A 27046-nucleotide genomic window follows, 5' to 3' on the forward strand; every position below is an offset into this window, starting at 1 on the left:
TGATTAACGAGACGTGGTGTGATCATAACAATATACCAGAACTCAAGTCCTTCTGTTCACCTGACTTACAATTCTTCACAATCAAATGTCGACCGCATTATCTACCAAGATAATTCTCTTTGATTATAATCACAGCCGTATATATTCCCCCCCAAGCAAACACATCGATGGCCCTGAACAAACTTTATTTGACTCTATGTAAACTGGAAACAACATATCCCGAGGCTGCATTCATCGTAGCTGGGGATTTTAACAAGGCTAATCTGAAAACAAGACTCCCTAAAATCTATCAGCATATTGATTGTGCTACCAGGGCTGGTAAAACCCTGGATCATTGTTATTGTAACGTCAGCCGTCCCCCGCCCTCCTTTTGGAAAAGCTGACCACCACTCAATTTTGTTGCTCCCAGCCTATAGACCGAGACTAAAACAGGAAGCTCCCGTGCTCAGTCCAACCAATCTGATTCCACGCTTCAAGACTGCTTTGATCACGTGGATTGGGATATGTTCCGCATTGCGTCAAACAACAACATTGACGAATACGCTGATTCGGTGAGCGAGTTCATTAGAAAGTGCATCGGTGATGTCGTTCCCATAGCAATGATTAAAACATTCCCAAACCAGAAACCATGGCTTGATTGCATCATTCCCGCGAAACTGAAAGCGCGATCCACTGCTTTTAACCAAGGCAAGGTGACCGGAAACATGACTGAATACAAACAGTGTAGCTATTCCGTCCGCAAGGCAATCAAACAAAACCTACCAAAACCTGTGGTTTTGTGAGTTGGGTTAAACGTGTCAACCCTCGCAAGGCTGCAGGCCCAGATGGCATCCTCAGAGCATGCGCAGACCAGCTGGCTTGTGTGTTTACGGTCATATTCAATCAATCCTTTCCCAGTCTGCTGTTCCCACATGCTTCAAGAGGGCCACCATTGTTCCTGTTCCCAAGAAAGCTAAAGGTAACTGAGCTAAACGACTACCGCCCCGTAGCACTCACTTCCATCATCAAGTGCTTTGAGAGGCTAGTCAAGGACCATATCACCTCCACCCTACCTGACACCCTAGACCCACTCCAATTTGCTTACCGCCCCAATAGGTCCACAGACGCAATCACACTGCACACTGCTCTAACCCATCTGGACAAGAGGAATACCTATGTGAGAATGCTGTTCATCGATTACAGCTCAGCATTTAACACCATAGTACCCTCCAAACTCATCATCAAGCTCTGGGTCTCAACCCCGCCCCGTGCAACTGGGTACTGGACTTCCTGATGGACCGCCCCCCAGGTGGTGAGGGCAGATAACATCTCCACCCGCTGATCCTCAACACTGGGGCCCCACACGGGTGCGTTCTGAGGCCTCTCATGTACTCCCTGTTCACCCACGACTGCGTGGCCACGCACACCTCCAACTCAATCATCAAGTTTGCAGACGACACTACAGTGGTAGGCTTGATTACCAAAAACGACGAGATGGCCTACAGGTAGGAGGTGAGGGCCCTTGGAGTGTGGTGTCAGGAAAATAACCTCACACTCAACGTCAACAAAACAAAGGAGATGATTGTGGACTTCAGGAAACAGCAGAGGGAACACCCCCCTATCCACATCAATGGAACAGTAGTGGAGAGGGTAGTAAGTGTTAAGTTCCTCGGCATACACATCACTGACAAACTGAATTGATCCACCCACACAGACAGCATCGTGAAGAAGGCGCAGCAGCGCCTCTTCAACCTTAGGAGGCTGAAGAAATTCAGCTTGTCACCAAAAGCACTCACAAACTTTTACAGATGCACAATCGAGAGCATCCTGGCAGCTGTATCACCGCCTGGTACGGCAACTGCAGCAACACCCATAACCGTAAGGCTCTCCAGAGGGTAGTGAGGTCTGCACAACGCATCACCGGGGGCAAACTACCTGCCCCCCAGGACACCTACACCACCCGATGCCACAGGAAGGCCATAAAGATCATCAAGGACAACAACCACCCGAGCCACTGCCTGTTCACCCCGCTATCATCCAGAAGGCGAGGTCGGTACAGGTGCATCAAAGCAGGGGCCGAGAGACTGAAAAACAGCTTCTATCTCAAGGCCATCAGACTGTTAAACAGCCACCACTAACATTGAGTGGCTGCTGCCAACATACTGACTCAACTCCAGCCACTTTAATAATGGGAATTGATGGAAATTGATGTCAAATGTATCACTAGCCACTTTAAACAATGCCACTTCATATAATGTTTACATACCCTACATTACTCATCTCATATGTATATACTGTACCCAATACCATCTACAGCATCTTGCCTATGCTGTTCTGTACCATCACTCATTCATATATTTGTATGTACATATTCTTCATCCCTTTACACTTGTGTGTATAAGGTAGTTGTTGTGAAATTGTTAGGTTAGATTTGTCCATGAAAACCTTGAGGTTTATACCATGTGTTTGAACAATGCTCATTTATTTGAGTGACAAAGATTTTATGAAAACTGACCACGTGTTTTTATTGGAACATTTATAAACAGTAATGACGTCAAACTAAATACATTTGCTAAACTTAAAGACGCACTATGCAGAAATCGCACCGCCATTTCCTGGTTGCTAAAATTCAAACAGTTCCCCTAATTTCAGTTTGTGACAGAATCATTGTGACCAGGTTTTTCCAAAGTGGTTCATGGCAATTATGAAAAGACACGTTACAGTGAAGTCCTTGTGGCTATAGTATTGTACGTACAACTCAATGGTTGTTCACCAACCAAGACATTTTAGAAAATACACACAATGTAATAACATGTGTATTACCAGTTATTTACACAAAACTCTAGGGGGTGTGGTATAAAGCCAATATACCACAGGTAAGGGGAGTGTCTGGACTCAGATCTTAACTACGGTACAGTGGCCATTTAGAACAAACCCCCGAGGAGCCTTATGGCTATTAAAAACTGGTTACCAACGGAATTAGAGCAGTTAAATTAATATGTCATATCTATTGTATATGGTCTGCTTTACCATGGTTTTCAGCAAATCATAATTCTGGGCTCAAACCATCCAGTTTATATGGTATAAGGTCTGTGTATTGTAAAGTGGGACTGACACATATGGTATAAGGTCTGTGTATTGTAAAGTAGGACTGACACAGACTTGACAACTTTAATGCTGTGCCAGAACAGGCTCCAAAAACCTGGTTGTTTGTCTCTGCTAAACTCAAGACTAGGGAAGAACCTCAATTGCATACTCCTTGCATCCTCTCTCCTCACCTCCTTCACAAAACCCATTGGAGGTGGTCAGAGAAGATCCTCCCCTCACTCAAATCTCTCCTCACCTCCTTCTCAAAACCCATTGGAGGTGGTCAGAGAAGATCCTCCCCTCACTCAAATCTCTCCTCACCTCCTTCTCAAAACCCATTGGAGGTGGTCAGAGAAGATCCTCCCCTCACTCAAATCTCTCCTCACCTCATGGTCAAAACCCATTGGAGGTGGTCAGAGAAGATCCTCCCCTCACTCAAATCTCTCCTCACCTCCTACCCCGATCACACTGATCTGGGTATTTTTCTCCAGCTAATTCCACCCCATGCCAGTTCTCTTGACATTTGCCTTCACCTTCCACCCCTATGGCCTTTTATTTTATGTAACTAGGCAAGTCAGTTAAGAACAACTTCTTACTAATGACAACCTACACCGGCCAAACCTGGACCAATTGTGCACCACCCTATGGGAGTCCCAATCACGCCGGTTGTGATGCAGCCCAGGATCAAACCAGGGTGTCTGTAGTGACGCCTCAAGCACTGAGCTGCAGTGCCTTAGACCACTGCGCCACTCGGGAGCCCTTGTGGGTTTTATTTATATTTAACGAGGCAAGTCAATTAAGAGCAAATTCTTATTCACAATGGAAGGCGTGTGGGTTCCAGGATAGAGCTTGCATGGTGATGTTGGAAGTTGTGGCCGATCCATCACCACCTATAACATTCAAAATCACCAACACAAAAAGACTGCAGAATATACAGGTTAAAATTAGATTGTCAAATTCTACATTCAGCAGTTTTGTAAAAATAAAAAAGGCAACACCAGGCAAATTTCTCACCAAAACAATTTGACTGGAAATCAGCATTCACAGAGCATGTCATTCTTTGTATTCAAAACAAAAACTAAAATAATAATAATTTGTAGGGCTTCTCATAAGAAACATTCCATTCCAAATAGGAACGCATTTCAAACGCTAAAAGTCCTCTTCAAACTGTCGATGTCATGATGCATGTAAAATACTGTACCCTCTTAGCCGCTTCTCCCAATATAGACTCAAGAAAATGTCCAAAGGCCACCAATTAATTGACGGAACATTTGACAAGTTTGATCATACATAATACTATGTATTCATTCTCAAAATTGTGACAAATAATACTGTTTTAGGTCAATTCAGCGCTGGTAACTCCCTCAAATCGGTGATCAGCTCTCTTCACACTTCAACCGAGAGGGTTACTAAAGTGTTCACACAAGCCTCTGATCACGTCATACTGGGGGGGGGGTGCAGCTTTAACACTGAATGGCAGGCATATCAAAATTCCTCTTCAGATACAATATAAATGTTTATAGACACACATTTATATTAGGGCTTTGTAGTATGTTGTTCCAACTAGGCACCACACCTGACCAACTGAGCTAACGGATCACTTCAGTAATTGACTAAATTCAACACACCTGGTCTTCCAGGCCGGTAAAACCAGCATGAGGTGCCTGCGGCCCTCCAGGACCAGGGTTGCCGACCCCTGGACAAGAGTCCCGTCCAGGGCGTGTACTCATACATCAACATGCCTCATGCTACAGGAACCTGCTGCCATGAGCGTTTCTGGCTCACACAAGGCTACTTACGTATTTTGTCATCAAGTGGGAGAAGTCAATGCATATTTCTCAACAGTGAAATGTAATGATGTTCAGTATGGCATCTCAGAATCAAACATTACTAAAGTCTGCATCATATTTCATACAATCCTATAGGATTAATAACCATGAAATGTTAATGAGTTTAAAAACAAAATCTAAGAAACAGGCCAACAAATAGATGAGTTCATTAATGGGGAGGTGTTGGATAGTGACAATAGGAAGTCAGTCCAACAGTTAACCAGCAACCTCCATCTTGGTTACTCAGTCTTTAGCTGTGTGTGAGGTGGTAGTATGCAGGAGTGAGGTTTAGAGGCAGCAGGGGCTGGCAGACTGTTCTGACTAGAGTTCAGCTCCACATGCTGTGGATGTTGCTGCTGCAGGTGAAGAGGCAGACTGCTGGGGCTGGCGATGCCGGAGACATGACTCCCCCGAGCCCTGTGACAGACCATTCACCTGGCCCTCCAAATACACACTGTCCACTGTGTCAGCCTGCTCGGGGCCCAGGGAATTCTCCTCTGCCTTACCCTCAAGGTTAGGGTTAGCAGAGGGGCTGGCTTGGCTCCCTTCAACAGGAACACCATTCTGAGTAACGGTTTTGTCCTCCTCAGCCACAACAGCCACTGGCTCTCCTTGCCCAGCCTCTGCTGGGTTGGGATTGGCTGGTAGAATGTCCTGGGCGGGTGCTGCGGTGGCATTGGCAGGCTGTGATTGGCTCTTCAGCTGTTTGTGACAGAGGGGGCAGGTCTCCTGTACATAAAGCCACTTCTTGAGACAGCCAGCGTGGAAGAAGTGGCTGCAAGGGGTGATGACAGCAGACTTCATGTCCTACAGGAAGGGACAAGACACTGGTTAACTACTGAACTGGAAAAGCCTACTACAATGCCAGATTCAACACGGACCCTTTTCTGATGAGTGGAAGTATCAGTTACATATCCTTATTCAAACTAAAAACGTTCCTTCTCTATGAATAATATATATTTATTTTATGTTGAAGGAGAACCTACTTCATATCCCCTCTAGCTGTATTGTCATCCTCTTCGAATCAGAAGGCGTTTGAAACACTTATCAGACCAATAACATTGGTCTCAAACACTCTCTTCAAGCATGCACACTTCTTCCACACACACACCTGATAGCAGATGGCGCAGATGTCGTTGTACTTCTTCAGCTGCAGGTCAGAGGCGGTGGGAAGGCTCTTGATCTTGTTGACGGCTTCTCTGCGCAGCAGGAAGCTCTGCCAGCCCAGCTGGGCGCGCAGCCACACGTTGTAGTAGGAGTGAATGAAGATGATGGTGGAGCCCATCACCGTCCACTCCCCGAACACTGTCTCTGACACGCCGTAGGCCACCACCACAAGCGCCACCAGGAACTCCAGCAGCCGGTAGGTCCCGTTCACGTAGTAGATGACGTCGTCCATGTTCTGTACGGGCTCCTTACGGACTTCCTCCACCATGAACAGGATGTAGATGAGCAGGGTGCCCAGCACCTAGGGGACAGGGAGGGTTAGGATCACAGGTCATATACAAGCTAAATCAGTACTCCGTTCTGTTGAAGAACACTTCAGGTCAACGTACTAGAATGTTCTAAAAAAAAAAAAAAAAAAAAAAAAAAAAAAACTAATCACCAAGGCGATTCCAAAGACGATGATGTTTTGGATCTGAAATCCATAGAAAGGTCATTTGGGAGGGGAAGGATGTTTGACATACCTTCTGCATCCAGAATAATGCTAGAGAAATAAGTCATTAAAGTTGAGAAAGCTGTGACATCTTGGTCTTACCCAGGCCTATCCATAAACATCAAGACCCCCCCCCCCAGGGGACTTCACTTATCATTTAAATTGGCTTTTCAAGGTCATTGGCTTAAATCGACTTCTGTTAGGCCAAATCGCATTGCGATAGTTCCGTCTGACAGCCCCTGCTTCAATCCAGTTGGCCTCAAATGAGGCCTCTGGGGCATCAGATTAAATATCCACAGCCATTGGAGGCGCAGGGGTCCAGCCTTAACACCAATCTCCTGATCAGACTGTCCAGCAATCTGTTTCGGAGCTTTCTAAAAGAATAAGACGTGACTAGGTAATGTTCATGGCCCTCTCATGAAGAGATTATACCCAGCCATCCAGTTAACAGTGAGACATTACAACCATTAGTGTGTAGATGCATCAAAGACAGTCTTGGTGTCACCGGAAACATGTTTAGATTGAGAATAACATATATTTTAAAGTACCCTTTTAGATTTAGTTCATATTGGTTTTAAAACATTCTCTACAAGTACATAACATTCCCAGAGTGGGGATCTCTGCTACTGAAGTAATCATTTTGGATACAGACTTCAAGAAGGTATGCCAAACATCCTTTACCCAAAGGATCTTTCCGTGGCTCTTATTACAGGGAGATAGAAAACATGAAAGGGCCAATCACGTGTTGACTCCACCTCTCGGAGCGCGAAGGGTTTTCCGTACTCCAGAGGTAACGTACACTTACAGGTGGCCAGGGAATAGCATGGGGGAGCTTACAGCTTACGGTCCTTACCGCGCCCGTCCCGTCACCATGCGTCTCTCTCTCCACAGCAACAGAGCTTGGTGTGTGTGTGTGTACCTGCAGTGAGGTGAGGATGCTAGAGGAGATGATGATGAGGAGCCAGAAGTCCATGAGGAAGAACTGGCAGATCATGTAGGCCATATAGGCTGGGAAGATCAGCAGGAAGAGGCACAGACTCACGGCCCGGAAGTGCTTCCACAGGCTCCTGAACAGAGCAACCACCAACACACCCATTAGTAGGGAACCGCCTCGGAGGGGGTCGATAAAGTTGTCGAATTCAACCATATAGTTGGGTTTACATTTTAAGTGACTCTGCTGCTCATTTCTCTGTATAAATAAAGGTTAAATACATTTCTCTCTCTGTGTGTGGATGACCCTATGGGCCCTAGTAGAAAGCAGAGCAAAAATAAAAAGTCACATTTCAAAATCAGCCTTGAACATCTTACTTGTCCCGGGACGCCCCGAGAGCCAGTACAATGGGGTCAGCTATCTCCAGCATGGACTGGAGGATGGAGGCCACCACGATGAAGAGGATGATACTGAGGAGGAAGGCTCGGTGGATGACCTGCAGTTCGATCAGACCTGTCTGGACAGCCAGGATCAGTAACGTGATGCCCTCTGTCATCCCCCTGAGATAGGAGGGAGGTAGGGGAAGAGAGATTCATAAATATTCTGTCTTTTTAAAATGATGACAGAAAGGAAAAAGGTTCCCCCAGTGTTTAAACCTGTGGTCCACAGAACACACTTAACAGACACGAACACACAGCATCACATGGACTGAATGAGAAGGCAGCTGGGCGGACAGCGGACTGACCGGTGCATGGTGTTGTCATTCATGAAGGCTCGGTAGCCCTGCAGGTAGAACTTGCAGAGGGTGAGGACGCCCAATGCCACGAAGGAAACAGTGAAGACCAGGCCCAGCAGGGAGTAGGGGGTGCTGCAGCACTCTGCAATACTGGGGGACGACGACGAATGAGTTATTCAAAGGTCATACATGTATTTGTAATAGATGGACCACATCCCATTTTCTAGGATTTAAAACAAGACACGTGAGTGAAACTGTAGAACTTGAGACTCAATAACTTTGAGGACGACTTGGGTTTCAAACCTCTCGCATACCACACAGGATAAGCATTCCACGACAGAAACCGCAATACCACGACAGGGTTAGTGATGCTGGTCCCACCTGGTGAGGAACAGGAAGAGCAGCCTCTCTCTGGAGGTGGGCTGGTCCCGGCTACTGAAGTAGCTGTAGATCTGCAGGGCGAACAGAACCAACCAGAAGCACATGAAGAGGACGGGCAGAACCAGCTGGTTCCACAGGGACATCCCCAGAGCCAGCAGCCCGTACACCTCCACCACCTGGGCACAAAGATGATGGTTAGCTACTAGAAATAAATAAAACACATCCAGACGGCTGGTAGATTTACAGTCTCCTGAGAGGGGAAAAACCACTGAGGATCAGGTAAGAATGGACTGACGATCTCCTCCAGTTTTACCTGCACCAGCTCCCTGTAGGCGGTCTTGGCCAGGTTGTAGGGCACCAGCAGGTTGGAGGCCAGGAAGTAGATGACCTCGAGGCCCGTGAAGATCATGGCGAAGCGGTTGATGAACACGATGGTCTCCAGGGGGACCAGACAGAGACGGGCCACCAGGGGGAGCAGGTGAGCGGAGAACAGCCAGATCCTCTTGGTCTGCATGACGCAGGAGCACAGGGTGCACACCACCAGCTGAGCTGGAGAGAGAGGCAGGGACACAAGAGGGACGGGGTTAATACACACAGGGTGTAGGTGAACGTCCACCATACACTCTGTAGTGGCAGCCGCGGTGTAAAACTCAAAGCCAAGGAATCAATCAGTCCCTCCCCTTGTCAAGGAAAGGGTTCCCATCGTTAAAAGTCAAAGTAGCAGTGGGTTACCTAACAGAAGGGCAAGCCGCTCATCATCAGGTCATTACATAAAGGCATTTCACAGGCAGGCCTCCTATTCATGAAGACATAAGACTGGTTGCTTGCTTTCAGCCTTTTTACTGAGCTCTGAATACAACAATATTATGGCCAGTCATATTTTTAGAAGAGGCGGAGCCCACACCCCAGTAAGCTAAGAGCTTTCCGATACTGCAGAACCACAACAAGCTTCCCTCTTATGAAAGAAGCAGTGCGACAAAGAAATACATCAATGAGTGAGCAAGAGAGCGAGCGTGGGGGGAAAGGTAGAGATTAAACGAGAGCCACTGAGAGGCCTGTCAGAGTTGTGGGTGTCCCCGTTGTTACTGGAACGCTGTGGCTGCATTCAGAAGCTCCACCTCGCTGTGTTAGAGCCCATTAGAGAGCTGAGGAGCTCTGCAGCAAACGGCAGCTCAGAGCAACAGATACAATCACAACCCCCTGAACACCCTACCCACTGTCAATGATGAAGCAAGGGAACACCTTCCATGTGCCTGAAGGTTGTAGGGCGAACCTAGTTTAGTTAGTTACCTAGGAGGATGGTAGTGAAGGTGGGACTGTGTTTAGTTAGTTACCTAGGAGGCTGGTAGTGAAGGTGGGACTGTGTTTAGTTAGTTAGTTACCTATGAGGCTGGTGGTGAAAGGTGGGACTGTGTTTAGTTAGTTATTTAGTTACCTATGAGGGTGGTAGTGAAGGTGGGACTGTGTTTAGTTACCTAGGAGGCTGGTAGTGAAAGGTGGGACTGTGTTTAGTTAGTTACCTATGAGGCTGGTGGTGAAAGGTTGGACTGTGTTTAGTTAGTTACCTATGAGGATGCTAGTTGGGACTGTGTTTCTTAGTTACCTATGAGGGTGGTAGTGAAGGTGGGACTGTGTTTAGTTACCTAAGAGGCTGGTAGTGAAAGGTGGGACTGTGTTTAGTTAGTTACCTATGAGGCTGGTAGTGAAGGTGGGACTGTGTTTAGTTAGTTACCTAGGAGGATGGTAGTGAAAGGTGGGACTGTGTTTAGTTAGTTACCTAGGAGGATGGTAGTGAAGGTGGGACTGTGTTTAGTTACCTAGGAGGCTGGTAGTGAAAGGTGGGACTGTGTTTAGTTAGTTACCTATGAGGCTGGTGGTGAAAGGTGGGACTGTGTTTAGTTAGTTACCTAGGAGGATGGTAGTGAAGGTGGGACTGTGTTTAGTTACCTAGGAGGCTGGTAGTGAAGGTGGGACTGTGTTTAGTTAGTTACCTAGGAGGATGGTAGTGAAGGTGGGACTGTGTTTAGTTAGTTACCTATGAGGGTGGTAGTGTAAGGTGGGACTGTGTTTAGTTAGTTACCTAGGAGGGTGGTAGTGAAAGGTGGGACTGTGTTTAGTTAGTTACCTATGAGGCTGGTAGTGTAAGGTGGGACTGTGTTTAGTTAGTTACCTAGGAGGATAGTTAGTTACCTAGGAGGCTGGTAGTGAAGGTGGGACTGTGTTTAGTTAGTTAGTTACCTAGGAGGCTGGTGGTGAAAGGTGGGACTGTGTTTAGTTAGTTAGTTACCTAGGAGGCTGGTGGTGAAGGTGGGACTGTGTTTAGTTAGTTACCTAGGAGGATGGTGGTGGTGAAAGGTGGGACTGTGTTTCGTTAGTTACCTAGGAGGATGGTAGTGAAGGTGGGACTGTGTTTAGTTAGTTACCTAGGAGGCTGGTAGTGAAGGTGGGACTGTTTGAAGGTGGGACTGTTAGTTACCTGTGAGGCTGGTGGTGAAAGGTGGGACTGTGTTTAGTTAGTTAGTTACCTAGGAGGCTGGTGGTGAAGGTGGGACTGTGTTTAGTTAGTTACCTAAGTTAGTTACCTAGTTAGTTAGGCCTGGAGGCTGGTGAAAGGTTGGACTGTGTTTAGTTAGTTATTTAGTTACCTAGGAGGATGGTGGTAGTGAAAGGTGGGACTGTGTTTAGTTAGTTACCTAGGAGGCTGGTAGTGAAGGTGGGACTGTGTTTAGTTAGTTACCTAGGAGGATGGTGGTGAAAGGTGGGACTGTGTTTAGTTAGTTACCTAGGAGGGCGGTAGTGTAAGGTGGGACTGTGTTTAGTTAGTTACCTAGGAGGATGGTGGTGGTGAAGGTGGGACTGTGTTTAGTTAGTTACCTAGGAGGCTGGTGGTGAAAGGTGGGACTGTGTTTAGTTAGTTACCTAGGAGGGTGGTAGTGTGTTTAGTTACCTATGAGGCTGGTAGTGTAAGGTGGGACTGTGTTTAGTTAGTTACCTAGGAGGATGGTAGTGTAAGGTGGGACTGTGTTTAGTTAGTTACCTAGGAGGATGGTAGTGAAAGGTGGGACTGTGTTTAGTTAGTTAGTTACCTAGGAGGCTGGTGGTGAAAGGTGGGACTGTGTTTAGTTAGTTATTTAGTTACCTAGGAGGATGGTGGTGGTGTGTTTAAACCTAGGAGGTGGGACTGTGTTTAGTTAGTTACCTAGGAGGATGGTAGTGAAGGTGGGACTGTGTTTAGTTAGTTACCTAGGAGGATGGTAGTGAAAGGTGGGACTGTTTAATTTTTAGTTACCTGTGATGGTTTGAAAGGTGGGACTGGTTTAGTGTGAAAGGTGGGACTGTGTTTAGTTAGTTAGTTACCTAGGAGGCTGGTAGTTTCATTTAGTGGACTGTGTTTAGTTGCAGTTAGTTAGTTACCTATGAGGCCTGTAGTGAAAACATTGGACTGTGTTTAAGTTAGTTACTTTAGTTACCTAGGAGGTCATGGTGTTGTTAGTGAAGGTGGGACTGTGTTTAGTTAGTTACCTAGGAGGGCCGGTGGAGGCTGGTAGAAGGTGTGACTGTGTTTAGTTAGTTACCTAGGAGGATGGTAGGGAGCTGAAGGTGGGACTGTGTTTAGTTAGTTACCTAGGAGGGCTGGTAGTGTAAGGTGGGACTGTGTTTAGTTAGTTACCTAGGAGGATGGTGGTGAATCTGGTGGGACTGTGTTTAGTTAGTTACCTAGGCAGTGAACTGGTGGTGGTGAGGAAGGTGGGAAAGTGGGACTGTGTTTAGTTAGTTACCTAGGAGGCTGGTAGTGAAGGTGGGACTGTGTTAAGTTAGTTACCTAGGAGGCTGGTAGTGAAGCATACAATGACATGGGACTGTGTTTAGTTAGTTACCTAGGAGGATGGTGTTTCAGCATGTTTATGGGACAAAGTTGGGACTGTTTTGTTAAGTTACCTAGGAGGCTGGTAGTGAAGGTGGGACTGTGTTTAGTTAGTTACCTAGGAGGATGGTAGTGAAAGGTGGGACTGTGTTTAGTTAGTTACCTAGGATGCTGAATGGATGGTTTAGTTCCAACATCTAGGTGGGACTGTGTTTAGTTAGTTACTGGAGGCTGTTAGGAAAGGGGGTGGGGCACTGGTATTAGTGCCCATGATTTTGGGAATGGGCCTGTGTTTTTACCATGTAGATGATATCATACTTCCATACGTCATTTCATACATAAATGAAATGTGGTTTGTCAGTGCCCTGAATGGGACTGTGTTTAGTTACCTAGGAGGCTGTTCCAGTGGATGTCAGAAGGTGAATTGGGACTGTGTTTAGTTAGTTACCTAGGAGGAAATGACTTAAATGTAAATGTAAATGTGTTTAGTTAGTTACCTAGGAGGCTGGTAGTGAAGGTGGGACTGTGTTTAGTTACCTAGGAGGCTGGTAGTGAAGGTGGGACTGTGTTTAGTTAGTTACCTAGGAGGCTGGTAGTGAAGGTGGGACTGTGTTTAGTTAGTTACCTAGGAGGGCGGTAGTGAAGGTGGGACTGTGTTTAGTTAGTTACCTAGGAGGCTGGTAGTGAAGGTGGGACTGTGTTTAGTTACCTAGGAGGGCGGTAGTGAAGGTGGGACTGTGTTTAGTTACCTAGGAGGGCGGTAGTGAAGCGGTTCATGGACAGTGGCTCCAGGTAGAGCGGTCCCTCGTACCCAGAGTCCAGCTCACTGCGGACATAATCCCTAAAAACAATAAGACAAACGAGAGATCAGTTCACCTCCTGCAGTCACACCTGTGGTCCTCTGTCCTTACTGGCTAGATACAGAAATATCATTCAGAGAATTTAACAAGTTACACACACCCAGGGCCTGTAGAAGCTTGATTCACTCAATACTATTACCTGTTTTATGGAGCAATATGAAAATTGTTAACAATCACAGCACGCAATGGCTTTTTAAAATGACCTTCCAAACACATTTCACTCCTTGCTAACAATATAAAGTCTGTGTGTATGTACGTCTCGCTCTCTCACCTGGACACCTGGTGTCCAGCGAAGAGCAGCAGGGCAGTTAGCACGTACAGGTAGAGCTTCACCAGGTGTTGACGAGGCAGAGTCAGGAGCACCAGGCTGAGGATGTAACCTGTCACAAGGGAGGGAGACGCAGTGAATCAGAGGGGACTGTACAGCACCATGAAGTAGAATACATATTCATTTCAATTAGACATGATAGCCCACTCAGTAACACTAAAGCAGAAACGCTAGCTAGCTGTCCTGTGGGTAAGACCAGCTTGTCACACAGCAGTAATCCAGCAAACTACACTGTTTTTAGTGGGTGGGTGAGCCAATAGGTGGGGATCCCATTGTTCATAGTGTTTGGCTGCTAATCTAGTCCCCAGAGGATTGGTGGAAACTGTTGAACAGGTCTGACACATAAAGTAGGCAGTTTGTGTTGCCTTGAAAGCAGTCGCCAGGGTAGTGTATTGAATCATGTCCAGTGTTTCAACTGTCTTTGTGTGTTCCCTTCGTGTATGACCGGTCCTGATAGGAGCAGCCCTGTTGATGAGTCACTGGAGCTTGTTAAGACCGGTCTGAATGCTCTGATGTTGGGTGGGAGCCGTACTGTGGAACAGTAGTCCAGGAGAGTTATCCTGGTTTGGTAAATGGCGTGGAACATGTCTGAAGATACAGTCCCTTTCCCCATTTCAGAGCACCAAGCCCAGCCAGCAGTTTCCCTGTGACCAGTCTGGTGTGTTCTGACCAGTGTGGGTCAAACTTCCTCCTCTGATACTTTATGGTGTTTACTTGATCATAAAAAGTTTGGTCCATCGGTTATTGGGATAATAAAACGTGTGTGAGGTCAAATTGACTCTGTTTATCCCATGTGTAACTGTTGTTTTAGTCCAACTGCTTTGCTTTATCTTGGTCAGGTCACAGTTGTAAATGAGAAGTTGTTCTCAACTGGCCTACCTGGTTAAATAAAGGTGAAACACTTTAAGCAGATTTATTTTTTATAGACAAAAAGATGCGTGTTAAACAGCAATTGACATTAAGGGACAGATTTAACACAAGGGACAGATTTAACACAGGCGTCCACTACTGTCTGACTGGCCTTCACCACATGTAGAATCCTGCAACTGCCCTTCCAATCCTCTCAGTAATACAGAGGAGTAGTGAGGACAGTGAAAGCAATAATCCTGCCTTCCCTCCATCTTGGTTGAGCGCGGCCTGCCCGGTGTAGGAGTCAGCAGGAACAGTCCGAGACAAAAATCACCAGGCACGAATACACCCGGGACTCACTGGCCGACTTGGACCCAGCAATAGATCTGGCAATTCACCCTGGGGATTCTATTAGCAAACAGCTAACACACCACAGCTCTCTGCATCATCCGCTGTGAGGGAGTGCGCATGCGTGAGTGGAAGTCAAAATGTGCAACTAAACCTGATCAAACTTTCATTAGAGATCAGGGAGCATGACAAAAACAGTTAGCCATCAAGGCTTGAAGAATGGTCAGTGGAGTGAGTCATTCTGGAGAAACAAATACTCGACAAAGACAAACATACCCACCCACAAAAACTGCAACCCTCCCATTATTGTAATAGTGAGAGGTTAGCATGTCTTGTGGCTATGATATTTGTGCTTTAAAAAAACCTCAAGATCGTTATTCATTCAGGATGATCTGTAATCATGTTAGCATCCACATTAAATGTAGAAGTGTTCAGAAACATTCTATTCACAATAAAAGTGACTCCAAAATGACGATTTACCAATCAGTTATTGGGCACAAAATCTGAAACCAAAACAAACTGCAAATGCATCCAACGTGTTTGTAGAGACACAAGCTTGATGTAACCACTGCCCAGTATGAACGTGACAAAAAAGCTGAACTTTTCACTACATTAATACAAGTGAATTGGTCCTAAAATTGAGAGACTGTGTACAAAAAGTGAAATAATTCCCAGTATGGATGAAAATGTAAGCTGACAGTCTGCACTTTACCCTCAGTCATTATATCAAGTGCTGGAGTACAGAGCCAAAACAACAACGCTGTCACTGTTCCAATACTTTGAGCTCACCGTTCATGATTCTACCTCCCATGAGAACCAAAATGATTGTGATCCTCTCTCGGATCGCCACAGGCGCCGACTGGAGTCAATGTTTGTTGGTGAACCCAGCCACTAGTGTGCGCGTGCGAATGGCCCGTTCAGCATGAGCCAGCCTCACTGTGAAAGCCAGGGTGACGGGGACGGGAGATTAGAGAGGGGCAGCTTAATTCTCCCTCCCTTCTCTCCCCTCAGACTGTGGCTGTGAGCGGATCCCGCTTATATAATCCTGAGAGTTAGAGCTATATTCTGCCAGCCCAACCAGACAAGTCACTGCTGTCAATAGGCTCATCTGGCTGCTCAGTCAAAACCGTCACAGAGCAGGAAACAGAGACATGTGAAGGGACGACAGGAGAGGGTAAGCACTGCTGCCGTAATGTCGTGAACGAATCCATGGTGCCGATACGATATGTGATTCTGTATGTATAGTGTGATTCTGTGTGTATAGTGTGTGACTATATATGTAGTGTGATTATATATTTATATAGTATGCGATTCCGTATGCAGAGTGCGATTCTATATGTAGTGTGATTCCATATGTACAGTGTGATTCCATATGTACAGTGTGATTCCATATGTACAGTGTGATTCCATATGTACAGTGTGATTCCATATGTACAGTGTGATTCCATATGTACAGTGTGATTCCATATGTACAGTGTGATTCCATATGTACAGTGTGATTCCATATGTACAGTGTGATTCCATACAGTGATTTTATTGAGATTTTATGTTCCAAACATATTGCTCACTATACATCTGCTGCAGAGGGACCAGAGAGAGACATGGGAAAACAGGTTTTGATCAGTCATGGTAATATAAGTGCTGAAAACATATTGGCTCCCGATTTAAAAAGATGGAGAACAAGCTACAGAAGGATAAATACTGTTGTTTTGGTGCAGGTACAGCCAACTAGTGCAAAAATAATATTGCAATATTGAAAAGTATGTACACACATACACAGCACATTCTGACCCGTCGACTTCCTCCACATTGTGTTACGTTACGGCCTTATTCTAAAATTTGTTAAAATTGTCCCCCCTCATCTACACACAATAAATAACAAATACTGACAAAGCAACAGGTTTAGACATTTTTTGCAAAAAAAAAAAAAAAAAAAAAAACGTAAGTATTCAGATCCTTTGCTGGATCGATGTGTACGACAGTGTGTTCCAGTTTGACAATATCCAGCAACTTCACACAGCCATTGAAGAGGAGTGGGACAACATTCCACGAGCCACATCCAACCGCCTGATCAACTCTATGCGAAGGAGCCTGACTGGTGTCACTCCAGAGCCTGACTGGTGTCACTCCAGAGCCTGACTGGTGTCACTCCAGAGCCTGACTGGTGTCACTCCAGAGCCTGACTGGTGTCACACCCTTTTTATTTAAAAAGGTATCGGTGACCAACAGATGCATATCAGCATTTCCAGTCATGTGAAATCCATAGATTAGGGCCTAATGAACTGTAACTCAGTAAAATCTATGAAATTGTTGCGTTTATATTTTTGATCAGTATAATATAACGTTCCACCCTCTGCTAATATTAAATATATAACAGGCGCCCAGACAAATTATAAACTGACTGGTAAAGGTCATTTCCTATCCTGTGCCTGGGGATGTGTCACATTATTTCACATAAAACTAATATAACAGTCCTCGTGATGTAGCTCGGCCCGTGGCGGGTGGGGACGGGCTCGAGTATCTGAATTGTGCACAGAGAAGAAGCCTTCCGGCCATTAGTCAGGAGCAGCCATGTATGTTATGAACAGAGCACATCCTATTCCTGTCTGCATTACATTAGGCAAGCCAACACGGGCAAGAGTTTGTTTTGGTTTCCGTTTCAAAAAGGGGTTTAGGTGGTGGGCGTGACCAGGGGTGTGGCAGGGGGGGGCACGGTTGGCTTGTAGCTGCAGCAAAGTTCTAGAGACGATTATAAGCTAAAGGGTTGTAGACAGGCTGCTACAGTGCCAAAAGTCCTCAGATTCAAAATATTAGGTGAAACCTAAAAACACAGAAGAATATATTTTCTCCCTTCCTCTCTCCCCAAGACAAAAACACACACACACACGGTTCAGTTCAGTCAACTGGTGCTCTGCTGTCAAGTGTGTTCATCAGCAAATACCAAGCTCAAAGTCTCATCCACCATCTTCAGCCAAGACCACCAAGACCCCAAACACACCCCTGGCGAGGTCATAGAAAGTGTGCTTACACACAAAATACAAAGGCAAGAAAAAAACAGTCATTCCCATTGATGATTAGCGTATCTATCTAGTGACTGCAGTACATGGTGTTAATGGTCTGTAAGCTGGTTATCATGGCCTGTACCTCCTCCACTCTCCTCCCCTGGGAAGAAAACGGCTTCTTTGACGTCACTCAGTCCTACTCCCTGCATGGTGCTAGGCCCGCCCACCACGGTGCTAGGCCCGCCCACACAGAGAACACGGTGCTAGGCCCGCCCACACAGAGAACACGGTGCTAGGCCCGCCCACACAGAGAACATGGTGCTAGGCTAGCAAAGTTGAGTCAACAGCGTTTAGCCTGCCTAAACAAAAGTCACATACCCAACCCTGCTGCCAGCTTCTCCCCATAGCTCACACTGTCCATCTACTACACAATTACCCAGCAGCCTGACCTGATGATAATGGGATCCTCCATGCCTTGTACAGTACAGATCACTATGCCAAACCACAAAACAGTATCATTGGTTAAGTCCTCTTCAAACATTTAGGTAAAAATATACCAACTGGAATAGCAGAGGTGCTGTGACCAGATTGACTTATTTCTCGCCGAGCATCACGGAAAATCCCTTTAAAATACTTGTCTTGGATGGTGGAAAAAAAGCTCTAAGGCAGATGGAAGGAGAGGAAAATGTGACCGAGCCGTTTCACCATGATGACAAAGCACACACACACAAAAAGTGGCTGTAGACAATTGCAAATGTTTAAGGTCAGGCCATGCTTTAAATTATGGCATCATTTCACTGTTTAATTCATTATCATCTTAATGCCTTTCTGTTCTGGTCTGAAACACAAGCATCAGCCAAGTATGACTGATTTTGTTTGTCTGAAAGCTCAAGTAACTCGTCTCAACCACAAAGTCTAACATCATGCATGGACCAAAAGGGTGACTGGAAAATGGGTTGTATGATGCAAGGAACCACTTCAAAATTAAATGATCATATATTAAGAACAGAATAAAAACATAAGCTACCCTCTGCCTATTGGCTTTCAGGCATATTCAAGCCTGTCTCAAAATACAACACTGCCCATTTAAGTCTCATGGAGAATGGTTGGCCTATAAAATTACAACCAAATACTTGTCTTTAGGCCAATAGAATAAAGTTCCTAATTGAATAAATCAGGGATCAAAATGGCTAAAGTAATCTACTTCAAAGTGTAGAGGAAAACTGGTTTGAGGAATCAGGGAGAATTAATTTATCAGCAATAAGAGGTTTATTCGAGCAATTGAAGGATTCAAGGAAGACCATGCTCGGAACAGGGAACCCTCGGGACATAGCGGATCTAGATTATTTACAAGTTTTATTTGTGTGTGTGTGTGTGTGTGTGTGTGTGTGTGTGTGTGTGTGTGTGTGTGTGTGTATATATATATACACACACAAAGAGCTGCTTACCCCTCAGAAGGAAGTAAGCCTACATGAGAAATAAGGGGTAATTAGCTCTACCCCCCTGTAGCATAAAACTAACAAAAACATGTTCTACCCAGTTCCGCACAGCCTATCATCTAGCTTTAGAGCCCAAACAGACAGGAGAAGAATTAAAGCTGTCTGGCTTCGTGCCCAGAGATAAGGACGAAAAACAAACCACTCCTTCGTGTGGTGTATGAAGAGGTTACTGGAGAGCTTTGGAAAATGACAAGTGACTAGTAATTTTCAACTCAAGCATTTACACAGCATTAGATTTAACGAAACCATTTCACACCCACAAAAAGGCAACAAAGACAAGTTAATCTACAAACTTCAGTCAAGTTTCTGGGGAGATCTATTGACATCATGATAGAAATATTCTGATTGGCTAATGTTGTCAGAATGACATGGCCAATGATGAATGGAAGGGAATCCCAGTTTTCCAACAGTGCCAGATTTTTTCATCAACTGCCAATATGAAGCACTCGAAGGGCGATTCTACAACAGGAGTAGCCTTATATTTGGTATTGGTTTATTAATGCTCCTGTTTATCAATTTGCGAGTGCCGATAGAAAAGAACATCGGACAGGACAATGACATTAATGGGGTGGTTAGAGCGTTGGACTAGTAACCGGAAGGTTGCAAGTTCAAACCCCTGAGCTGACAAGGTACAAATCTGTCGTTCTGCCCCTGAACAGGCAGTTAAACCCACTGTTCCTAGGCAGTCATTGAAAATAAGAATTTGTTCTAAACTGACTTGCCTAGTTAAATAAAAGGTAAAATAAAATGAATAGATGCTGTGAAAATTAGTCAGGGTACACTATATGTTTTGAATTGGCTACGTAGTTAGTCTATTAAACAGACTAGCCTAACTACTGCAGCAAAGTCCATTTCTCAATCTCCTCAGGCCCACCTGCACACACATAGTGTCTTCAGAAAGTATTCACACACACAGCTACCATTCCCACATTTCACTGTGTTACAGCCTAATTTAAAATGGATTAAACTGACTGTCACTGGCCTACACACACACACTACTCCTTAACGAGAAAGTAGAATTATGTTCTTAGAACTATTTACAAAGTAATACATTTTAAGATGAAATGTCTAGTACAAAACAACTATTCAATGCCTGTTATGGAAAGCCTAAATCAGTTCAATGTGCTTAACAAGTCACAGAATAAGTTGCATGGACTCACTGTGTCCAATAATAGTAAACATGATTTTTGAACGACTACCTCATCTCTGTACCCCACATATACAATTATCTGTAAAGGTCCCTTAGTAGAGCAGTGAATTTCAAAACACGAAGGCGGCCAGGGAGTTTTTCCCATGCCTCGCAAAGGGCACCAATTGGTAGATGTGTAAAAATGTAATATCCCTTTAAGCATGGGGGATGTTAATTACACGTACAGCACCCAACGTCACAGGAAGGCCAAAAATATCAAGGACAACAACCACCCAAGCCACTTCCTGTTCACCCCGCTATCATCCAGAAGGGGAATACCTAGTCAGTTGTTTAACTGAATGCCTACAACTGAAAATTGTCTTCTGTATTTAACCCAAGCTCTCTGAATCAGAGGTACTGGGGGGGCTGCCATAATTGACATCCACGTAGTCAGGCCACCCTTGGAACAATTGGTTAAGTGCCTTCCTCACAGGCAAAATGACAGATTTGTACCTTGTCAGGCAGGGGATTTGATCAAGCAACCTTTCGGTTACTGGCCCAACGCTCTAACCACTAGCGAGGTCAGTACAGGTGCATCAAAGCGGGGACCGAGAGACTGAAAAAACAACTTCTATCTCAAGGACATCATACTGTTAATTAGCCATCACTAGCACATTAGAGGCTGCTGCCTATATACACAGACTTTATATCATTGGCCACTTTAATAAATGGAACACTAGCCACTTTACATATATTGGATTACTCATCTCGTGTTTACTGTATCTTAGTCTGTCACTCTGACATTGCGCATCCATCCTATATCTATATATTTAATTCCTGTCCTTTACTTAGATGTGTTTGTATTAGGTATTTGTTGTGAAATTGTTCTTGTTGTTAGAGGTTACTGCACTGTCGGAACTAGAAACACAAAGCATTTCGCTACACTCGCAATAACATGTGCTTAACACATGTGACCAATAAAATTTGAATTACACATTGGATGGTGTATCAATACACCAAGTCACTACAAAGATACAGGCGTCCTTCCTAACTCAGTTGCCGGAGAGATAGAAAACCACCCAGGGATTTCACTATGAGGCCAATGGTGACTTTAAAGTAGTTAGAGTTTAATGGCTGTGAGAAAACTGAAGACGGATCAACATTGCAATTACTCCACAATACTAACCTAAATGACAAGAGTGAAAAGGAGGAAGCCTGTATAGAAAAAAAATAAAAGGTGGCAAAGAAATTAACATCATGTCCGGAATAAAATTGTTGTTTGGGACAAATCCAACACAGCACCACTTCCTATTTTCAAGCAAGGTGGTGACTGCATCATGTTATGGGTATGCTTGTCATCGGCAAGGACTAGGGAGTTTAGGATAAAATGAAACAATAGAGCTACGCACGAGCAAAATCCTGGTTCAGTCTGATTTCCAACAGACACAAATTCACCCTTCAGCAGGACAATAACCTAAAACACGTGACCAAATATGCACTGGATGTGCATACCAAGATGAAATTGAATGTCCGTGTGGCTTAGTTACATATTCAACTTAAACGTACTTGAAAATCTATGGAAAGACTTGAAAATGACTGTCTCTAGTAATGATCAACCACCAACTTGACAGAACTTAAAGAATTTTAAAAAGACTGCGCAAATATTGTACAAGCCAGGTGTGCAAAGCTCTTAACCCAGAAACACTCACAGCTGCCGCCCTATGGGCCTCCCAATCACAGCCGGTTGTGATACAGCCTTGAATCAAACCAGGGTCTGTAGTGACGCCTCTAGCACTGAAATGCAGTGCCTTAGACCGCTGTGCCACTCGGGAGCCCAAAATTAGCAGTATGTGTGTCTGTGTTAATGTGCCATTATGAATACAAAATTCACCTGAATAAATTGCAGAGGTGATGCTGACATGCATGAATCATAGACATTACAGCCATGATGCAAATTCTGAGTACAAACAAAGTCAGTCATCCTTTGTATCATTCATTTTATCCCGTCTCAGCTTTGAACCCGATAACATTTATAAACACAAAGCAAGACAATTCAACACTTAGTAGGTTCAAAACTGCTGAACACAAACTATATTAATGTATTCCATAAATTACATTCTATGGAGGAGAACCAAGCATGAAAAACAGGGACCTAGTTACAGGCTACAACTGCAGCTTTTTTCCTGTTCAGGGCACACTAGCGATAGATTATTTTGGGTGTAGTGCTGCACTATTGGCTAACACTGCAAGCTTGTTTGATTGTTTGGATATGATCACCGTAGTGTACAGTGATTGTTATGAATGTGATAGTTTTTATTCTTCACAATGTCACTCGAGAGTTCATCTACTCTGAGGTGAAAAGCCCCCAAGCAGTCTTTAAAAAAAATCAAAAAAATCAAAAACTCAATGTATGTCTAAAAAATTACTGTTAATTTAATGAAAATAACTTAGATATTTTGTATCATTCATTTCCCTGAGCCTTCTTCGACCCTTGAAATGCTCTGTCTGATTGTGTGGCTGTTAGAAGAACAAATTGGCTGATAGGATGGTTTAGAGCACACCCCTGAATGGTCATTGGTCTATTATAATAAGATTGGATTGTGACATTATGATCTGGGCCAAAAACTCCATCCTTCCTGAACTGGCTGATATTCCAGGCATTTTTCTCCTCTTCAAATAGATCATTCCCATTTTGTGTAAGAGCCATCTATCTAGGAAAATCACATTAACAGCACTGCCTTTTTAACAGTTCATGAAAAGTTCATGGCCACTCAAAAAAGTGCAAACTTCTGTAGTAGCCAAGAAAATTCACAACTAATCTGACATTTACAACACCATTAAATTCATTAGTAAGCATTACATTTACCTTGGGGGGGACCAGTTTAAAATATGTTTATCATAAGATGGACCAATAGAAATGTTTGTAAGTGTATGGGTGCATTTGTTAAAATGTGCTGCTTAAAAATGTACAGTTGCTATAAAATGAGAACTTAAAGGGCTGCAGAAGTGGCATGACCAATTGCAGTAGCACTGAAAAAGGTGAGGGGTGTGTGTGTGCGCGAGATACTGACCTACATAGTGCAGGTAGAGAGCCAGGTACTTGTACTGGAAGAGGGGGTTGTTGTTGAGACTGCTCCTCTGGATCTTCTGGAAGAAGGAGCTGACATCCCAGCGGTAGAGTATCTCCAGCAGCATGATGCTGGGGACTCGCAGCCCCACGTTCAGCACCGCTTCCAGCTTGTCCTTCAATGCCATGGCCCTGACAAGGCACGCTACAACCAACTAAGACTGGACAGGGGGGGATAAAGGAGTAGGGAGAAGAAAGCAAAAGGTGAGAAGTCTCAAGTGCTATAACATGTAGGCTAAATACTTGCTTTTATTAAACAGTAGCAAAATGATGTTTTCTCAGAGCTCCAATTCCATAGATTCACCGATGTGGTGTTTCATAAACCCATTCCTAGGTAGGCATGCAGGGTAGCCTAGTGGTTAGAGCGTTGGACTAGTAACCGTGAAGGTTGCAAGTTCAAATCCCTGAGCTGACAAGGTACAAATCTGTCGTTCTGCCCCTGAACAGGCAGTTAGCCCACTGTTCCTAGGCTGTCATTGAAAATAAGAATTTGTTCTTAACTGACTTGCCTGGTTAAATAAAGGTCAAATAAAAAAGTAAAATGCACAAGTTGCTGTAAAGGATAGATAAACACAGTTACATTTGACCAAGAAGAACTGTTAACACTTCAAGTCTCTGTCTGCATGTTCAGACAAACCGAGGCAGGAAGGAACTATATACACTAAAAATGCCTGCACAGAAAGTGTTGTAATTCCACAAGTCAAGCCTGAAGTACAGGAAATGAGACCATATTTGGTAACATGGGGCCAGAGGTCACTTTCACAATAAACCTTTTATTTATTTTAAAGGAAAAATACTTATGGGAATATAGATGTAGTAAAAGTAATTTGCTGACAAAAAAATAAAATGTGAATTTCATTTGTCGTCACCTCTCACTATGAGTCCACATTGTGGGCTATTTTCCCAAGAATCCTACATGCTTGGTTGAGCAGGATCAATGTAAATGAAAATGAAATGTTATCCATTAGCCACACAGCCAAGCATCCCAACTGGTCCCTGTATCCACCTGAACTACTGTAAACATTCCTTCCATAGCCGAATGTTAGTAAGGCGTATGATCATGATGCTGCTTGCCTTCACCCTTTCACACAATCTGTATTACAGATTGGTTGTTGACTCATCACGTAAAAAACATGATAATAAAGACAGACACTGATGTTGGGTATATCCCATAGAATTACATATAGAACTGATTCAATGGATCTCTGAGATCCCATCCCCCCTGGCCCACATTTTCAGATAGTCCACGGTAAAAAAATAAATAAAATAATAGTTTAAACACTGTACTTGTGAGTAAACTGGCTAGCTAACGTTAGCTACATCACTTTGGAATACACTTTCAGTCATGACTGACTGTCCGGAAACGTCTTATTAGCTAACGTGACCACTTCTAATTCTGATTACACGACTGTATTTCACGCCATTTCGGTTATACCACCACCAGTTACAGGATCACGTTGTTGAGGGTGAAGTTATTAAAGCGATTCAAACTTAACTCGGCGTCTAACTACGCTACATGAATGGCTTGTTGTGGCTTGGCTCTGAGCGTCATAACATTAACTTTAGTTACATCGCCTAACGTTAGCCACGGCTAGTTAACCACGAAACCACTTGTGCCCCGCAAGAAGGGTGCTGAATAATCACATCATAATATCATTTTTAATAATGTTACTTAGAGATCTTCAATCATGTTCATTTTTGTCGGGTCGTAAAATGAGACAATATGCTAAACGTGACTGCATCATGCATGTTAGCATAGCGGATGGGCAGAAGTAGGACTCAGAAAACTGCATTGATGCCATCTAGCTAACGACACGTCAATAGCTAACATTAGCTAGCTGCTAAAAACATCCTAAACTAGCTAGTTAACGTTAGCAATACCATAGGTTTGTAATGGAAAGTACCACCATGCATAGTTAGCAAACTAAAAACGTAACATCAAGAGCTGCTCACGATAAAAATGAATCTTAGTTAGCAACAGTTGGCTAGAAGCATTGCTAGTTACGCCTTATCACCGCATGTGACGTGTAGCTAGCTAAGTTAGCTTGCTGTCGCGTTATCAACGTTGTCCCCACGGAAAAAGCAAATAACCTACATTGCGAGAACGACGTTAAACTCAATTTGATGATGTTTCTCCGGTCGAATATCAAACATGTTTTTAAGTAGGCGTCTCCCAAATGAACGGTTTAAACGATGACATTTTCTCCGTAGTCGAACCGTCAGCTCTCCTCTCACTCAGCCAGGTAACGGCTTCATAATGAAGACGTGGCTATTGCGCATGCGCCGCAGCTCTTAATTAGAGAACAACTCCTGGCTGGGCTGAGAGAGATGCTGTATTTATTTTTTTATTTTTTTAAATGTATTGTCAACAGCTTCTAAATTTGTTCGTTACGTTTGCAATGCTCAACAGAAAATACGATTTGAGCGCAAGCTGATTCCAGAGGTCTAGGCGTCTCATTTGGGATACACCTTGACCTCTGGAATCAGGTAATTGTAGGTGGAATATGCAAAAATAGCTCTGCCATTTAATTGAATGTTGTTCTTATAATTCGCCTAATTTGACCAAAAATGTTGTATATTCAGCTGTTTGAATTCGAAAGTAAAAGACGCAAAAACGAAGTAAGGGAAGTATAGGAATAGCACCCATAGAACATATCTACTGCTTCTTAGACTTCCTTTCATTGAGAATTACAGTTCTATAACTAATATTTCTATGTGGATTTTGTCCGGGTAAACTAAAAAAGTTACATATTGCAGTTTTAAACGTGGTATTTTACATATTCCTCACGTTTGTTTGATGTACACATGATGTGAGTATATAAACATTCAGCCCTAGTACCTTTACTCCGAGGACCGTCATTTACAGAGGTAGACTTTTCTGTTAGCCAAAACAGCCAAATACTCCATGTAAACATGAATTGATTCTCAATTGCAATTAGGTTCTACAAACATCAAACCCTTTTCTTTCATATCAAATTAAAATAATTCATGAATTTCACAAATGCAAAATATACACTCACTGTATTCTGTTTTAATGGCTTTATCACAGTTGCAGCCAACATTATTTTACAGTGACAACACGTTTCTGGCGGCCTTCTTCCATTATGAGCATGCTACAAAACTATAAACGCAACATGTAAAGTGCTGGTCCCATGTTTCATAAGCTGAAATAAAAGATCCCATACATTTTCCATATGCACAAAAAGCTTATTTCCGGTCCGGACCAAAAATCAATGTCCGTGGATGTGGAAATCAAGGCCTTTCTGAACTCCACCAAAACAAAGATGTCCAAAAGGCGTCACCGTCGGTCCATGCTTACTGAGATGCCTAGAGTGTTGCTTGAAATTGAATTGTATGATCGCCCATATGGTAAGCCTACCTTTTGTCAAACACCAGAAAAAGACATCCATCCTACCATATCTGCCAGAAATTGAATTTT

The 27046-nt window shown here is 44.0% G+C and overlaps 1 protein-coding gene and 1 long non-coding RNA gene across 3 annotated transcripts; one reads left to right on the forward strand and one right to left on the reverse strand.

Annotated features, from left to right (window-relative positions):
• The first annotated feature begins 2992 nt into the window (after positions 1-2992).
• LOC135550999 (uncharacterized) lies at positions 2993-3524 on the forward strand. Its single transcript, XR_010457164.1, has 2 exons — positions 2993-3067; positions 3109-3524. It is a non-coding gene; the product is annotated as an uncharacterized LOC135550999 (long non-coding RNA).
• Positions 3525-3998: 474 nt separating this feature from the next.
• LOC135550998 (RING finger protein 145-like) lies at positions 3999-25859 on the reverse strand. Of its 2 annotated transcripts, none has more exons than XM_064982347.1 (11): positions 25703-25859; positions 23552-23768; positions 13645-13705; positions 13215-13306; positions 8914-9149; positions 8601-8776; positions 8229-8369; positions 7861-8043; positions 7472-7619; positions 6007-6363; positions 3999-5702 (listed from the first exon to the last, which is right to left on the reverse strand). In XM_064982347.1, the coding sequence occupies exons 2-11, from the start codon at positions 23733-23735 to the stop codon at positions 5217-5219; spliced, it is 2064 nt and encodes a 687-aa protein (XP_064838419.1). In that variant the 5' UTR covers positions 23736-23768; positions 25703-25859; the 3' UTR covers positions 3999-5216. The 2 variants fall into 2 exon arrangements, with proteins under 2 accessions (XP_064838419.1, XP_064838418.1); XM_064982346.1 differs by having other exon boundaries at positions 13597-13705.
• Positions 25860-27046: the final 1187 nt, after the last annotated feature.

The sequence above is a fragment of the Oncorhynchus masou genome, chromosome 12, assembly GCF_036934945.1.
Source record: "Oncorhynchus masou masou isolate Uvic2021 chromosome 12, UVic_Omas_1.1, whole genome shotgun sequence".
Classification (NCBI taxonomy): domain Eukaryota; kingdom Metazoa; phylum Chordata; class Actinopteri; order Salmoniformes; family Salmonidae; genus Oncorhynchus; species Oncorhynchus masou.